We start from the raw sequence: 17,911 nt of genomic DNA on the forward strand, positions 1-17,911 counted from the left end.
GTTTAGAACAGTTGCTTAATACAGTTTAGTCTGGTGAAAAGGGTGTGAGCTTTGGAGTCTGAAGTACATGGCTTCAGATCTGCACATGGTTATGTCATCTTGGGTAAGTCTCTTTACCTTTTCTGAATTTCAGTTAAAATGAAGATGTTAATCTACTTCATTGAGTAGTAAAGATGATTGAGTGGAATAATATATGGAAAATGCACTTAATGGCAGCTATTATTTCCTTTCCTTTCTCCCATGTTTAGAAACTTTAAAAAATAATAGATTCAGTATTAAAGCTATGGTTTAGAAATGAAGTTTTTGTGGTTTACTGGAGTGGAGTACTATCTGCCTGCAATGCAGGAGATGCAGCAGGAGCCTCTGGTTCCATCTCTGGGTGGGAAAGATCCCCCAGAGAAGGAAGTGGCAATTCATTCCAATGTTCTTGCCTAGCAGGTCCATGGGGTTGCAGAGAGTTGGACACGACTGAGCAACTAAATAACAACAATCACCACAAAAGTGGAGTTAATTTTCTTCAGCTTTAACTGAGAATTAGGAAAAACCTGATGGTTCTCTCTTGTGCTTATTGAAGTTAATTAACTTCAGAAATCCCAAGATAACATTCATGTTTTTTTTGAGAAGAGGACTGTGGATCTAAAGTTTTTGTGGCAGGGCGGATGGCCTTTTCATTCCATTATTTCCAGTGTTGTTGATTATATTGGGCCTTACAGTATTAGCAAAACTCTTTGCTAAATTTGTCATTATTTGGTCTCAAATTGCAACTGTATTACCTTTTCCTTTTGAATGGATCTTGGAGCATGTTTGTGGTGAATGTGACTATTTGGAGTACCACCTTTTTTGCAAAAAAGAATTACTGTGTCCTTCAATAATTATCTCTGGGAATGCTGACCCATCCTTTTTGCTGCTCCAAGTAGAAACAAGAATTAAGCCACCTGCATTCTAAAATTGGTGTGATTCTGACTTAGTTGAGGGCTTACTTTGGGTGGGAAAAGGTAAGACATGTTTATCTCTCCAGATACAAACTAAACAAGAGAGAAGTAATAGCAAATACATTTAAACATATGTAATATTTTGGATGTTTAAATGTTTTATTTATCTTTTCATTTTTAATGATCAAATCTGAATATCTTAAGGAAGCTTTATTTTTAAAGATTTGTAAGAAGAGTTAGTGAAAAATAAAGATTTAGCCCCTCCCCTTGAGCTTTCTCATAGCTCTGGTGGGAATTCATGGGATTGATGATTGTTCTTAAGGATTGCCAGAAGCAATATTTGTGACTACTGATATTTCAGTACGTAACTCAAAAAACAAATGTATTTAACATGTTAAAAATAAAAATTTAATAATTAGTTTATAAGTGAAAAGGCATTTGTTGGTATTCTTTATTTGCTTTTTGCATGGTATGACCATATAGCTAGAGAATATAGAAACAGAAATGTTATGTACATGTTTTATGATAGAATGTTTTTTACTAACCTATTTTCTCTATTAACTAGCCCTCACTATTTCCAGAAATGTAGCCTTAGAGAAGGTAACAAATGTACAGGTGAGATTTTATTTTGCTGTCATATGACTTAAATCATATTATTGAAGGTGTTAATTTTAGTACTACTTACTTTACTTGATAGAAATTGTATTTTTTTTGTTGTTGTTTGTTTTTTTGGTAGAAGCGAGTTTTGGCCAAATCGTAGCTTAGGCTAATTAATGGTTTTTTTCTAATTAGATTTTGGCCAGGGTTGCTGGGTTTTATTTTAGGTGATAATAGCTGAGTCTGTGGTTATTCTCCCTAGTAACTGTTGCCATCCAGTGGCTTATTTTTGAAATGTTACATGGGACAAAATGTTTATTCCACTCTTTTCTCTTCTTGCTGTTTAGTTGCTCAGTTGTGTCCAACTGTTTGCAACCCATGGACTGTATGTAGCCTGCCAGGCTCTCCTGAGATTTCCCAGGCAAGAATACTAGAGTTGTTTAAATTCTAGATGAAGCTAAAAACTGGACATATTTTGTAGAAAAAGGGAAGGATAAAAAAGACTTTTGATGAGGAAGACCTCAAGAGTTTGTCTTTAGCATTTTAGATGAGATAGTGTTGTCACAGTGTTAGTCGATGAGTTGTGTCTGATTCTTTGTGACCCCATGGACTGTAGCCTGCCAGGCTCCTCTGTCCATAGATTTCTCCAGGCAAGACTACTGGAGTGGGTTGTCATTTCCTTTTCCAGGGGATCTTCCTGACCCAGGGATTGAACCCAGGTCTCCTGCATTGCAGGCAGATTCTTTACTGTCTGAACCACCAGAGATGCCCATAAGGAGAAAAACCTATATGTAAGGAAAAAACATGTAGTTTTTTGTGGGCCAGATTTTCTCACATCCTTTTTCTTCCACCTTTTATTTTTGTACCTAATCAGAAGTTGGAAAAGAAATCTGCCATGTGGGGAGGGGGGATCGGGATGGGGAACACATGTAAATCCATGGCTGATTCATGTCAATGTATGGCAGAAACCACTACAATATTGTAAAGTAATTAGCCTCCAACTAATAAAAATAAATAAAAAAATAAAACACACACACAAAAGAAATCTGCCATGTTTAAGACTTGAAATAAACTTTTTTCCCATTACTAAAAACAATACCATTGTAGGTTGATGTATTATGTTTGCTGCTTAGTGTAGCTGCTGGATAGGGGTGAGCTTTCTAACTATCTTTAGGCAATAAAGAAATTTCTGTGATCCTTTAGCTGTATGTGATCCATACGCTGTGTGTTTCTTCTTCATTTGCATAATGAAGACTAATTTCATTAGATACATCGTTACTTTGAACTTACCTATTATTTAGACAGTTTTTGGTGTTACATCATTGAGCCTTTATGTTAAACATATGGTATTGGTCTTTTTTTTTTTCATTTATGGTATTGGTCTTAATTAACATTTCCATGTTTCTGAAAATGGTTTCCATCTTGACTGGCCAGATACATTTTGAGGTAATGCTGTTGCAATTTGCATTGCAACAGTATGTGCTTCAGCAGGTTTGTCAAGTAAGATATTTATGAACTGCCAAAAGCAGTCCTCCAAATAGTCCCAAAGTAATGGGCATAACGGGATATTTTGTCCTTTTACTGATCCCATGTTAAGACAGGCTTTTGTTTTTTTTATTAAAGTTTAAAAAAAATTGGCTGCGCTGGGTCTTCGATGCAGCACACAGACTCTTGTTGCTTCACCTGGTCTTTCTCTAGTTGTGGCAAGTAGGGGCTGCCCTCCAGGTGTGGTGCACTGGCGGCTTCCCTTGCTATGGGGCACAGGCTCCAGGGTGTGAGGGCTTTAGTAGTGGGAGCACTCGGGCTCAGTAGTTGCAGCGCATGGGCTCAGTTGCCCCTCAGCATGTGGTATCCTAGTTCCCCGACCAGGGATTGAACCCGTATCCTCTGCCTTGGCCGGTGGATTCCTAACCCTGGACCACCATGGAAATCCTGAGACAATTAAGATTTTACAGAGGGTAGGACAGAAAAGTATGAGAATTGAGTACCTTTTGGCACAAATGTATTCAAGTCATTTATATGTCTAGTTATGTATAACTCATTCTGGGAACTTAAGATTTTCCCCACAAGTGTTACAGATATTTAAAATTTGATCTTTTGGGTCAGAAGCTAAAAATAAAATGTCTAAAACTATGTTTAAAAATTTAAGTGAATTCTAACTAGGAAAAAAAATGTAATTATGTGAGGTGATAGATGTTAAGTTATTGTGGTAATAATTTCATAGTATATACTGTTAGCGGTCATTCCCATTCCTCTTTTGCCAGCTCTTCAGGAAACCACTAATAATCTTTCTGTCTCTGTGGGTTTGCCTGTGCTGGACATTTCATATAAACAAATTTGTACAATATGTAACTTTTTTCATCTGACTTTGTTCATGCTAAGCACATGAACTTGGCTGAATAAAATTCCATTGTATGGATATTATTATTTTGTTTATCAGTTTACTGGTTGACATATGGGTTGTTTCCACTTTTTGTTTACTATGCTTAATGCAACTATGAATGTCTGTGTACAAACTTTTGTATGAACATGTATATTTCAGTCTTAGGTGTATACATAGAAGTGGAATTGCTAGGTCATTTGGTAATTCTGTGTTTAATTTTTGAAGAACTGCCAAACAGTGTCCCACAGGCACTTCATCATTTATGCTTCTACTAACAATGTACAAAGGACCTTTTATTTTTGAGAGTGAATCATTCGTCACTTTTTAAATGCATCTTCAAGTCCATTTTTTAATTTCATTCTCTTACTCCCCAGCTACATGTCTGACCACCTGTGCAATTCTATGCAGCCTTCAAAGCCTAGCTCAGATTCTACAAAGTCTTCTTAGAGTACTGGGGCTGGAAGTGATTTCGCTCTCTTTAATGCATATAGTTTGACCATTTATTTCTCTTGGAGGCCATTTGTGACAGTTGTTGGTGTCTTTGACATTTCTTCTACCATATTTTTGTATTCTCATAGTAGTTTGTATAAAACAAGACTTCAGTAAATATTGGAGAATGAATGGGAGAAAATTGGAAATCCTTATCTTGGATTTTTAAAATGTTACATGATGTAATCTGTATTTATCTTTGTAATATGTGTAATGGTGTATGAGACCGTTGCTTTTATAAAATAGACATATTAGCATCTAAATACTGTTTTTAATAAATTTCAGAATTTGTAATGGTTTAACTATCCTTACAACTGCAGGTGTATGTATCTAAAAATATGTAATAATTTCTTGTACTTGCAACAAGCTCTTTCTTGTATGAGCAGTTACCTTTCAAATCATTTGAAAACTGATAGTATACATTTATCTGTTGGCTTTGATCTAGAATGACATCTTTGTCTGTAATTACGTATTAAAGAAGCTGTATTAAAAAAAAAACACAGTACATGGCTCAGTGTTATTGGATATGATGTTAAAGATTTACTTTATTTAAAGCACATCATTGGATAATAAAATATATCAACATCATTTTAACTTTACTATCTTTATTAGGATATCTTTATTTGGTATCCATTGTGAAAACTGATGACCAACTAGTCAAATATTCCAAATAATGTAATCCAAATACTATGGTACTTTGTTTATGAATTTGGTAGGTAGTATCTATTGCTTAATGTCTAAGAGTCCCATGGCCTGTGTTTGAAATGTGACTTTGCCATTTATTAGCTATGCAGCCTTGGAGAAGTACTTAACCCTTCTGTTCCTGTTTTTCTGTCTACAAGTATGTTAACCTGCCTGGTTAGACATATTTACATATTATAGACATATAGAGGTATATAAATATGTATTCATGATTATATATGCATGAGTACTCATATGATCTTCTTTGCATACATATACGTACATACTTTTTGCAAAATAAAGATTGTAGTCTTAAATCTTGTGGTTTTTGCCTAATTTTATGACTTGTACTATTAAACATGCTTCAAAAATATTATTCTTAATGAATGCATAGTGGTCCATCCTGAGAATGTACAAAATGTACTTACCAAATCCCCTATTGTAGTTTTTTTAACTTAATTTTTGGAATTTTAGTTAATGCTGCAATGAACATCCCTGTGCATTTTTTTTCTTGCATTCAGATAAGTTTTTAAAGATGGAAGTGGAAGTGTTATTCGCTCAGCCTGCAGGCCCCCAGGCTCCTCTGTCCATGGGATTTCCCAGGCAAGAATACTGGAGGGGGTTGCTGTTTGCTCCTTCGGAGTATCTTCCCAACCCAGGGATTGAACTCAGGTCTCCCGCATTGTGGGCGGATTCTTTTTCCTTTTTTGACTGTGCTGGGTCTTTGATGCTGTACAGGCTTTTCTCCAATTGTGGGCGAGTGGGGGCTACTCGCTAGCTGGCGCGGGCTTGGACTTCCCATTGTGGTGGCTTCTTTTGTTGTGGAACATGGACTCTAGAGCACGCAGCTTCCTTTGTTGTGGCTTGCATGCTCTAGAGCACAGGCTCTAGTTAGTTGTGGCGAAAGAGTTTAGTTGCTCTACAGCATGTGGGATCTTCCCAGACCAGGGATTAAACCCATGTTTCCAGCACTGGCAGGCGGATTCTTTATCACTGAGCCACCAGGGAAGCCCAGGTGAATTCTTAGAGATTTCTTTAAATGAAATTACTGGATCAGAGAAGTGCTTTTGAAAGCATTTTGATTTATTTTTCCAAATTGCTTCCCAAAAAGGTTGTACATATTTTATTTGGTAAGAAAATTTAGAATTAATTTAAAATTACAGGGTTGCATGTTTATTTTTATAAGTTAATTTTACTTATGCTATTCATTCAACAAAGTTGTATTGAATAACTACCATATACAAGATATTCATAGGCTCAGAGGATAGAGCAGTGAACAAATGGCTATGATTCCTAACCTAATAAAGTTTTCCTGTCTAGAGCACTTAAGATACTTGACAGTGGATTAAATATTCTTTTCTTTAGTATAAGAGTCAGAATTGACTATATTGATTGGAAGAGAGGAGAAACTATACCTCAATGACCTGTTTATGCTATCTAGTCGTTTTACTATCTATTCCTGTATATGTCTTCCTAGGGGCTGTGTTGATGTACTTGTTTCATTTTTTTTTTTTTTTATTTTTTTTTATTTTTTCCAGTGGGTTTTGTCATACATTGATATGAATCAGCCATGGATTTACATGTATTCCCAGTCCCGTTGTTTCATTTTTAAAATGCTGCTTTTCAGGCTCTGTAGTGGGCACAGAGGATTCATTGCTCTCCAGGAAACTTGAATCTGGTGTGTCTGAAGATAAGCAGATAGTCAGGAGGCTCCCTCAAAGTCCGTCCCCATAATCTCCTGTTTTTGCAGTAATTTATTTGGTTATGTTTAAATTCCAAATCAGAAGTCCTATGACCTTCAATTGTAGTATTCTAACTATATTAAGATCAGCTTTATGAATATTGCATCTTTAATTCATCAACAGGTTGAATCATTTATTTTGGACCAAGAAGATTTGGATAACCCAGTGCTTAAAACAACATCAGAGATATTCTTATCAAGCACTGCAGAAGGAGCAGACTTACGCACTGTGGATCCAGAGACACAGGCACGACTAGAAGCCTTGCTGGAAGCAGCAGGTACTTTATTTTTTCTTTTCTCTTTCTCATTTCTTTAAAAGACTCCAGAGAACTCCCTGGTGGTCATGGTTGGGACGCCACACTTCCATGGCCAAGGGCCCAGATTCCATTCCTGGTGGGGGAGCTAAGATCCTATGAGCAGCAAAAAAAAAAAAACAACAAGATTCCATCTCTATTCAAAGTTATACAAGATTATCACCAAATTATATACTATATAAAGTTTGAAGTCTGTAAAACTTAGGGTTTTTAAAAAATTTCCTAAAGAAAATGTTCACATTTTATGTTTAAAAAATTCTTGCTTGAAAGTTCTCAGTGAGTGATTTCTAGGCTCAGCACTAACTTTTTTTAAAATTGAAATATAGTTGATTTATAGTGTTGTGTTAGTTTCAGGTATACAGCAAACTGATTCAGTCATACATATATATGTATTCTTTTCCATTACGGTTTACTGCATGACACTGAATATAGTTCCCTGCTATACAATAACACCAGCATTTTTAAAGTATTAGATAAGTAGCTAGTTATTAAGGAAAACTTGTTACCAGTTACACTGTAAAATTAAAATGTATAAGGTAAATTGAATCCATCAAATTATGAATCTTTTAGCTGATTTAGGGAACTGTGCACTTGATTACTGACTTTAGTCTGTAACTTAATTGTAGATGGCTTTTGTTTACTTAGAAGACATTTAAATAAAAATTGAACACAAAATTGAACCAGAATTTACCAAATGGTGTCAATTTTGAAGCAACAGAAAACTCTGTGATAAGCATGCTTTCTCAAAGTAATATATACTTCTTTAATAAATAACTATTTTATATTCTAAAGCCTTCTCACAATTTGCCTAACAAAATTTCCATCACATTATAATGAAAGCCTTTCATTTCCTAAAATTGTTTTAAGAGGGAGTTTATCTTTTTCTAATCTTTGTATATTGCTTTTGAGATACGTTTACTTTGTATGATATTTCCTTCTTTTACTGTTGTTGTTCAGTTGCTCAGTTGTGTCTGACTCTTTGTGACTCAATGGACTGCAGCACGCCAGGCTTCCATGTCCTTCACTATCTCTTGGAGTTTGCTCAGACTCATGTCCATTGAGTCAATGATGCCATCCAACGTCATCCCTATGTTTATTTATTTAATGTAAAGATGTGTGTACATTACAAATACATAAGAATTTAATCTAGAAAAATTTACAGGTTTTTTTTTTTCTTTTCTTTCGGCTCCACTGTCTTTGTTGTGGCTCTTAGGCTCTTCATTGCTGCATTCAGGTTTCTGTCTTGTTGTGAAACAAGGGCTCTAGAGTACTTGGGCTTGATAGTTGTGGTACCCTGCATGTGGGATCTTAGTCCCCCCACCAGGGATCAAACTCTCATCCTCTGTGTTGTAAGGCAGATTCTTAACTGCTGGATCATCAGGGAAGTCCTATCAAATGTTTTTTAAAACGTACTTTTGAAGCCCTGTCCAAGTCATATGCTTAATGAATACTTTCTTTTTGTGCATTAGTATTTTCATTTGTTTTTTTGGACATTTCATGAGCCTATAACATTTAAGAGGAATTTTTAGACTTATGTTTATTTAATTATGAGAATGTATTAAATTTTACTAGACTTGTAAAGATAAGATTTTTTTCCTTATAAGTATATTTAATTTAAAAAAAATTTTTTTAATGAAGAATAATTGCTTCACAGATTTTGTAAACATCAACATGAATTAGTCATAGGTATACATATGTCCCCTCCCTCTTGGACCTCCCTATCTTTTCCCTCCCCATCCCACCCCTCTAGTTTGATATAGAGCCCCTGTTTGAGTTCCCTGAGACATACAGCAAATTACCATTGGCTATGTGTTTTAAATATGGTAATTTAAGTTTTCATGTTATTCTCCCCATGCATCCCACCCTCTCCTTCCTCCCCTCACCCTATGTCAATAAGTCTGTTCTCTATGTCTGTTTCTTCATTGCTGCCCTCCAAATAAATTCATCTGTACCATCTTTGTAGATTCCATATATATGTGTTAATATAAGATATTTATTTTTCTTTTTCTGACTTACTTCACTCTGTATAATAGGCTCTAGGTTCATCCACCTCATTAGAACTGACTCAGATGCCTTCCTTTTCATGGTTAAGTAATATTCCATTGTGTATATGTACCACAACTTCTTTATCCATTTATCTGTTATCTGGACATCTAGGTTGCTTCCATGTTCTCACTATTGTAAATAGTGCTTCAATGAACATTGGGGTACAAGTTTCTTTTCAATTTTGGTTTCCTCAGGGCATGCCTAGGAGTGGGAATGCTCAGTCATATGGTGGTTTTATTACTAGTTTTTAAGGAATTTCCATACCGTCTTCCATAGTGGCTGAATCAATTTACATTCCCACCAACAGTGCAAGAGGGTTCCCTTTTCTCCACACTCTCTCCAGCATTTATTGTATGTAGACTTTTTGATGATGGCCATCCTGACCAGTGTGAGGTGATATCTCATTGTAATTTTGATATGCATTTCTCTAATAATGAGCAGTGTTGAGCCTCTTTTCATGTGTTTGTTAGCCATCTACCTGTATATCTTCTTTGGAGAAATGTCTGTTTAGGTCTTTTTCCTACTCGTTAATTGGGTTGTTTGTTTTTCTGGTATTGAGCTGTATGAGCTGCTCGTATATTTTGGAAATCAATCCTTTATCAGTTTTCATTTGCTATTATTGTCTCTCATGCTAAGGGATGTCTTTTCACCTTGTTTATAGTTTCCTTTGCTGTGCAAAAGCTTTTAAGTTTAATTAGGTCCCACTTGTTGACTTTTGTTTTTATTTCCATTGCTCTAGGATGTGGGTCACAGAGACTCTTGCTTTGATTTATGTCATCCAGTGTTCTGCCTATGTTTTCCTCTGAGAGTTTTATAGTTTCTGGTCTTACATGTAGGTTTAAAATTATGAAATGCTTCATGAATTTGCATGTCATCCCTGCGCAAGGGCCATGCTAATCTTTTCTGTTTTGTTCCAATTTTAGTATATGTGCTGCTGAAGTGAGCCCTAAAGACAGAATTCTTGACACTATTTTAACTGGAAAAAAAAAAGTTGAAAATATTTTTTACTTTAAGGTTCTTTGAGATTTAAAAAAACAATAGAATTAAGGCCATTTCAAGAAGAATTTTTAAAAATTCTTTTCTAAATTACAAATGTAATAGATAATACAAAATCACATGGATCAGAGCCTTGTATAACTCAATGAAACTATGAGCCATGCTGTATAGGGCCACCCAAGACAGATGGGTCATGGTGGAGAGTTCTGACAAAATGTGGTCCACTGGAGAAGGGAATGGCAGACCACTTCAGTAGTCTTGCCTTGAGAACCCCATGAACAGTATGAAAAGGCAAAAAGATAGAACACTGAAAGATAAACTCTGCAGGTCGGTAGGTGCCCAATATGCCACTGGAGATCAGTGTAGAAATAACTGCAGAAAGAATGAAGAGACGGAACCAAAGCAAAAACAACACCCAGTTGTGGGTGTGACTGGTGATGGAAGCAGGGTCTGATGCTATAAAGAGCAATATTCCATAGGAACCTGGAATGTTAGGTCCATGAAATCAAGGCAAATTGGAAGTGGTCAAACAGATGACAAGAGTGAACATCGACATTTTAGGAAATCAGCGAACTGAAATGGACTGGAATGGGTGAATTTAACTCAGATGACCATTATATCTACTACTGTGGACAAGAATCCCTTAGAAGAAATGGAGTAGCCATCATAGTCAAAAAAAGAGTCCGCAATGTAGTACTTGGATCCAATCTCAAAAACGACACAATGATCTCTGTTCATTTCCAAGGCAAACCATTCAGTATCACGGTAATCCAAGTCTATGCCCCAACCAGTAATGCTGAAGAAGCTGAAGTTGAATGGTACTATGAAGACCTACAAGACATTCTAGAACTAACACCCAAAAAAGATGTCCTTTTCATTATAGGGGACTGGAATGCAAAAGTAGGAAGTCAAGAAACAATTGGAGTAACAGGCAAATTTGGCTTTGGAGTACAGAATGAAGTAGGACAAAAGCTAATAGAGTTTTGCCAAGAGAATGCACTGGTCATAGCAAACACCCTTTTCCAACAACACAAAAGAAGACTCTACACATGGACATCATCAGATGGTCAATACCGAAATCAGATTGATTATATTCTTTGCAGCCAAAGATGGAGAAGCTGTATACAGTCAGCAAAAACAAGACCAGGAGCTGACTGTGGCTCAGATCATGAACTCCTTATTGCCCAATTCAGACTTAAAGTGAAGAAACTAGGGAAAACCACTAGACCATTCAGGTATGACCTAAATCAAATCCCTAATGATTATACAGTGGAAGTGAGAAATAGATTTAAGGGACTATATCTGATAGACAGAGTGCCTGATGAACTATGGACGGAGGTTTGTGACACTGTACAGGAGACAGGGATCAAGACCATCCCCAAGAAAAAGAAATGCAGAAAAGCAAGATGTCTGTCTGAGGAGGCCTTACCAATAGCCATGAAAAGAAGAGAAGTGAAATGCAAAGGAGAAAAGGAAAAATATAGCTATTTGAATGTAGAGTTCCAAAGAATAGCAAGGAGAGATACGAAAGCCTTCCTCAGTGATCAGTGCAAAGAAATAGAGGAGAACAATAGAATGGGAAAGACTAGAGATCTCGTCAAGAAAATTAGAGCTACCAAGGGAACATTTCATGCAAAGATGGGCTCAATAAAGGACAGAAATGGTATGGACCTAACGGAAGCAGAAGATATTAAGAAGAGGTGGCAGGAATACAAAAAAGAACTGTACAAAAAAGATGTTCACGACCCAGATAATCACGATGGTGTGATCACTCACCTAGAGCCAGACATCCTGGAATGTGAAGTCAAGTGGGCCTTAGGAAGCATCACTACAAACAAAGCTAGTGGAGGTGATGGAATTCCAGTTGAGCTATTTCAAATCCAAAAAGATGATGCTGTGAAAGTTCTGCACTCAATATGCCAGCAAATTTGGAAAACTCAGCAGTGGCCACAGGACTGGAAAAGTTCAGTTTTCAGTCCAATCCCAAAGAAAGGCCATGCCAAAGAATGTTCAAACTACTGCACAATTGCCCTCGTCTCACACACTAGTAAAGTAATGCTCAAAATTCTCCAAGCCAGGCGCCAACAATACGAGAACCATGAATTTCCAGATGTTTAAGCTTGATTCAGAAAAGGCAGAGGAACCAGAGATCAAGTTGCCAACATCCGCTGGATCATCGAAAAAGCAAGAGAGTTCCAGAAAAACATCTGCTTTATTGACTATGCCAAAGCCTTTGACTGTGTGGATCACAATAAACTGTGGAAGATTCTGAAAGAGATGGGAATACCAGACAACCTGACCTGCCTCTTGAAAAATCTGTATGTAGGTCAGGAAGCAACAGTTAGAGCTGGGCATGGAATAACAGACTGGTTCCAAACAGGAAAAGGAGTACGTCAAGGCTGTATATTGTCACCCTGCTTATTTAACATTGTCACCCTGCTTATTTAACATGATGCAGAGTACATGATGAGAAACCTGGGCTGGAGGTAGCACAAGCTGGAATCAAGATTGTTGGGAGAAATGTCAATAACCTCAGATATGCAGATGACACCATCCTTATGGCAGAAAGTGAAGAACTAAAGAGAATCTTGATGAAAGTGAAAGAGGAGAGTGAAAAAGTTGGCTTAAAGCTCAACATTCAGAAAACAAAGATCATGGTATCCAGTCCCATCCATTCATGGCAAATAGATGGGGAAACAGTGGCAACAGCGGCAGACTTTATTTTTGGGGGCTCCAAAATCACTACAGATGGTGACTATAGCCATGAAATTAAAAGATGCTTACTCCTTGGAAGGAAAGTTATGACCAACCTAGACAGCATATTAAAAAGCAGAGATATTATCTTGCCAACAAAGGTCTATCTCATCAAGGCTATGGTTTTTCCAGAAGTCATGTATGGATGTGAGAGTTGGACTGTAAAGAAAGTTGAGTGCCGAAGAATTGATGCTTTTGAACTGTTGTGTTGGAGAAGATTCTTGAGAATCCCTTGGACTGCAGGGAGATACAACCAGTTCATCCTAAAGGAAATCAGTCCTGAATGTTCATTGGAAGGACTGATGCTGAAGCTGAAACTCCAGTATTTTGGCCACCTGACGCGAAGAGCTGACTCATTTGAAAAGACCCTGGTGCTAGGAAAGATTGAAGGCAGGAGGAGAAGGGGATGACAGAGGATGAGGTGGTTGGATGGCATCACCTACTCAATGGACATGAGTTTGAGTAAACTCTGGGAGTTGGTGATGGACGGGGAGGCCGGGTTTGCTGCAGTCCATGGGTTGCAAAGAGTAGGACACGACTGAGCGACTGAACTGAACTGACTGAAAACACAATGAGATGTATTAATTTGATTGTAAAGGTTTACATATACTTGTCAAGATTTACATGTACTTTCAGACTTTCACTTGTAGTTATATAAATACACATGTATATTTGAATATACATGATTTTTTTTTAAGTTAAATAGGTTCATATTAACAAATCATAATTTTCCTTTTTTCACTTTCCTTTTTTGGACTTCCCTGGTGGCTCAGATGGTAAAGCGTCTGCCTGCAATGCAGGAGACCCGTGTTCGATCCTTGGGTCAGGAAGATCCCCTGGAGAAGGAAATGGTAATCCACTCCAGTATTCTTGCCTGGAAAATCCCATGGATGGAGGAGCTTGGTAGGCTATAGTCCATGGGGTCACAAATAGTTGGACACGACTGAGCGACTTCACTTTTTTTCACTTAATTTATTGTGTTCATCCTTCTATTTATGTTGATATTTTTAGGTTATTTCCAATTTTTTTATATCACAAATACTGCTATAGTTTATATCCATATATATCTATAACTTTTCTTGCTTGTACAAGTATCTTCATAGGACAGAGTTTTAGAAAGCGACACTGCTAGGTCAGGATATTTTTGCATTCAAAATTTTGATAACTTATCAATAGAAATCTCAAGTTTATGTTACTGTACCTTCCTATCAACTGTTTGAAAGGGCCTCACACCTTTGTTCTTTTGGTCAATTTCATAGTTTGTGTTCAGTCAATATTATCAAGTTGTGTGGTAGTTCTTTATAAATGATATAAATTAATTGTGTGTTAATTTTTCCAGTTTTTATTTTGCCTTAATTTTATTTATGGTGCCTTTAATTATATAGAAATTTTTATTGAAAATAAACATGTCTAATATCACATTTACTAATTTTTTACTTTATAGCTTTCGTGATTTGGTCTCATGGCTAGAAAATCCTCCTTAACATCAGCAATAGAAGAATACTACATAGTATAATAGTACTTTTCATTTCATTTAAGTCTACCTGGTTTTTATTTTTGTAAATGGTATGAATTTGAGATCTTACCTAATTTTCAAATAGCCAACTTCTGAATAGTGTTTAGGAAATAAGCTCTCTTATCTCCATTGATTTGAAGTGTCACCTTTGTCATATACTGAGTTCACAAATAATCCAGGATCTTGGGGGCTCTGTTATATATCCTCGATAGAATTAGTTTTCTGTGCAGGTGTCATACTATCATACTGTTGTAATTGGATAGCATCACAATGTCTATTTTTTCTCTTACAGTGCAATTTTTCCCTTTTTTTTGTTCTATAAATTTTTATTGGCTATTTTCCTCTCATTTTCAGCAGTAACAGGTGGTGATATCCACAAAGTTTTCTGTTACTGATTCTTCACTGAATCTAGAGAAAGATTTATTGGCAGCCTAGACCAACCAGATTGTGAGCTCTGTAAGGACAGGAGCTAGGTTTTATTCCTTTCTGTCTGGCACGTTTAAAAGCACATAATAAATGTAAAATATGATAATTTATTTTAATTACCATGTTTACCCAGAAAATGGTTCTAGGTGGGTGTTCAATCAAAGGAAGAAACTTTGGGTTGCATTGTTTGTTGTAATATTAAAGAATATCTCCTTCACTACTGCTAAGAATATCAATAGATAGATAGGGTCTTATACTCTAGATCTGATGCTGTAATTATACTTTGATAGAAATCTCATCCATTTTTTTACAGCAAGCATTAAGTTATATTTGGAGTTAGGTAGAGGACAAATTAGTATTATGTGAATTGTAAAGATGAAAAGACTAAAACATAGGTAGTTATGAATGGCCTTTTGACATTAGTGGCAAAATTGAAATTGTCAGCCTTACACATGCATTTTGCCCTAGATAATAGAGTTTAGAAATGTAATTACAATTTATACATTTATGCTTCTTCTTCCCCTGCACCATCTAATTGATGCACACTGAAGGAATTGGCAAGTTGTCAACTGCTGATGGTAAAGCCTTTGCAGATCCTGAGGTACTCCGAAGACTGACATCCTCAGTAAGTTGTGCACTGGATGAAGCTGCCGCTGCACTGACACGGATGAGGGCGGAAAACAGTCACAATGCAGGACAAGTAGACACGTATGTGTTTAATGACTTCTGCTGAGTATTCAATTCTATATCTGATTTTCATTTCTAATGAAATTACTTACTCCAAAGGTTATAGTTGAAACTCTAAACTGACCACCTGAGTAATAATAAATGAAATGGGTTGCTAATGCAGTAATCTAGGTCCTTGCTACTCAAACATGGTGCTTGGAACTAGCAGCATCAGCATCACCTGAGAACTTATTAGAAATGTAGAATTTCGGACTTGGATCTACTGAATCAGAATCTACATTTTAACAAGAAACATGGGCTGTTTGTATGCACATTAAAGTTAGAGATTCACTGATTTTGTTATTCATTCTGCAGTAAAAATTTTATTTAGATTTTCATCTTCTATTACCTCTACTCACCTCACTATTACCGAGTAAAATTTTAAATTTAAAATAAATACATCTTTGGGAATCATTACATTAGTTTAAAAACTTGGGCATCTAATGCTTTATACAGTTTACTTAAAACTTAATATGACATGACAATATGTTAGGACATTTTGAAAGATAAAAATGACAGCTGTTTTCACATTTACTTACTGCTTTCTGGCTTGGTGCACATACATGAAAAATTAGTATGCAAATAAATGTTCAGATAATTTTTTTCTTAAAATATCAGCATTTTTCTTTGTATGACTAACTGTATATATTTAATACAATTCATTATCATAGGACCTTGAGTTTTTCTGTGTTGGTTTGTTTTCAGTCGCAGTCTGGCAGAAGCTTGTTCCGATGGGGATGTGAATGCTGTTCGTAAACTGCTAGATGAAGGCAGAAGTGTAAATGAACATACTGAAGAAGGAGAAAGCCTGCTGTGTTTGGCTTGTTCAGCTGGGTATTATGAATTAGCACAAGTAAGCAGAAGTAATCTCTAGTGATCAGAATTGTGGAAGGTTTTGATGTTTTATATATTTTTTATCATTAATGAAAAATCATCATTAGAGACCAAGGTCTTTCCTTTTTGGCAGTAGGTTAAATAGAAACTGATACATAATTAATTTTTGTTTTCTGTGCATGTACTTGGCATGGTCCATTTTTTCTGCCACTTACTCAAAAATAGTCCTAGTGAATGAGAGACACATAGGGAAAAAAAGGAAAAAAAAACACATGAGATAATATTAATAATAGTAAATTTTAAACTTGCTATTAGAAATAATATACAACTATAATGGAAAATGTTGATTTACTTTTATTCCATCTGGATTATCCCAATTCTTTTTAGTTTGATTTTTTTCTGTTAGATCAATATTGAGAAATAGCCATGTGTTTACCACTTAGCTTCTGTCTTATGAATAGGTTTGCTATTCTCTTGCTAGATAATCCTAAGCATAATACAATTTTTTTGACAGTAGCAGTTAAAATTTTATAATTGGATGGTTATGTGATTACCTATTTTACTTAAAGATTAATATGTAATGGTATTGTAAAATATAATGTCTAACCAGTGTTTTGAGCGTGAACACTAGCATATTTTCCCCAAAGGTTATTATTTTTATTTTTACTTGTCTCCATTCTAAAAGAGTATCTTCCCAGATTCAGTATAATAGTACCTAGAGTACTATTAATTGGAATAATTGACAGTTTCTCTCTGTGTGCCTATGTGTTTTAAAGGTATTGCTTGCTATGCATGCTAATGTTGAAGACAGAGGGAATAAAGGAGATATAACTCCCCTAATGGCAGCATCCAGTGGAGGTTATTTAGATATTGTGAAATTGTTACTTCTTCACGATGCAGATGTCAACTCACAGTCTGCAACAGGTATGTCGAAAATGATGTGTTCATTTGAGGATAATAAATTGATATGAATAACTATAACCTGAGAGATAAAAATTTGATTCCTAGGGACAGTTGGTTGTAAATATACAGAAAAATCGTAGCCATTGTTTAGAATCTCTGAGTAAAATATAGATTAATTTATCTTCAGAAGTCTTTGGAATGCTCTTACATTCTGTTTGATCAGTATTGACAGTTTTTCTGCTGGGGACAATTTCTTTGCCACAATGATATATGATGTTTAAAGAGGCAGATTTATGAACTGTATCTTTCACAATTCTTTGTCTCATTTAAATACCAACTACCTTGTGTATATTAACCTGAGAGTCAAAACCTTATAGTTTTTTATGTCAAGTGTACAGAATGCATTTGCTAATCAGGTATTTTCCTGACAACATGAAAACTACTCTAGTAAGGTTCTTTATAACTCTTGGTCATATGTCTTGAGTTGCAGTAAATATACATTTAGTGATGAGATTCTTTAATCTCAAGCAAGCACATGGTTTAAAAAACAGTTTCAATAATGAAAGCATATCA

At 35.8% G+C, this 17,911-nt stretch overlaps 1 protein-coding gene and 1 non-coding gene across 14 annotated transcripts in view; one reads left to right on the forward strand and one right to left on the reverse strand.

Annotated features, from left to right (window-relative positions):
- Positions 1 to 17,911, forward strand: part of ANKHD1 (ankyrin repeat and KH domain containing 1) — a 112,391-nt gene that overhangs the window by 18,725 nt on the left and 75,755 nt on the right. For all 13 annotated transcript variants that reach the window (XR_009694176.1, XM_061151480.1, XM_061151468.1 and 10 more), the window contains exons 2-5: positions 6,948 to 7,101; positions 15,427 to 15,583; positions 16,307 to 16,454; positions 17,212 to 17,359. Coding sequence is in view for 12 of the 13 variants with exons in the window: in XM_061151480.1 (XP_061007463.1) it covers positions 6,948 to 7,101; positions 15,427 to 15,583; positions 16,307 to 16,454; positions 17,212 to 17,359 (607 nt within the window). In the remaining variant the exon portion in view is untranslated. The remainder of the gene's footprint in view (positions 1 to 6,947; positions 7,102 to 15,426; positions 15,584 to 16,306; positions 16,455 to 17,211; positions 17,360 to 17,911) is intronic.
- LOC133062980 (U6 spliceosomal RNA) lies at positions 10,024 to 10,130 on the reverse strand. Its single transcript, XR_009694299.1, has one exon. It is a non-coding gene; the product is annotated as a U6 spliceosomal RNA (small nuclear RNA).

Source organism: Dama dama, chromosome 9, assembly GCF_033118175.1.
Source record: "Dama dama isolate Ldn47 chromosome 9, ASM3311817v1, whole genome shotgun sequence".
NCBI lineage: Eukaryota > Metazoa > Chordata > Mammalia > Artiodactyla > Cervidae > Dama > Dama dama.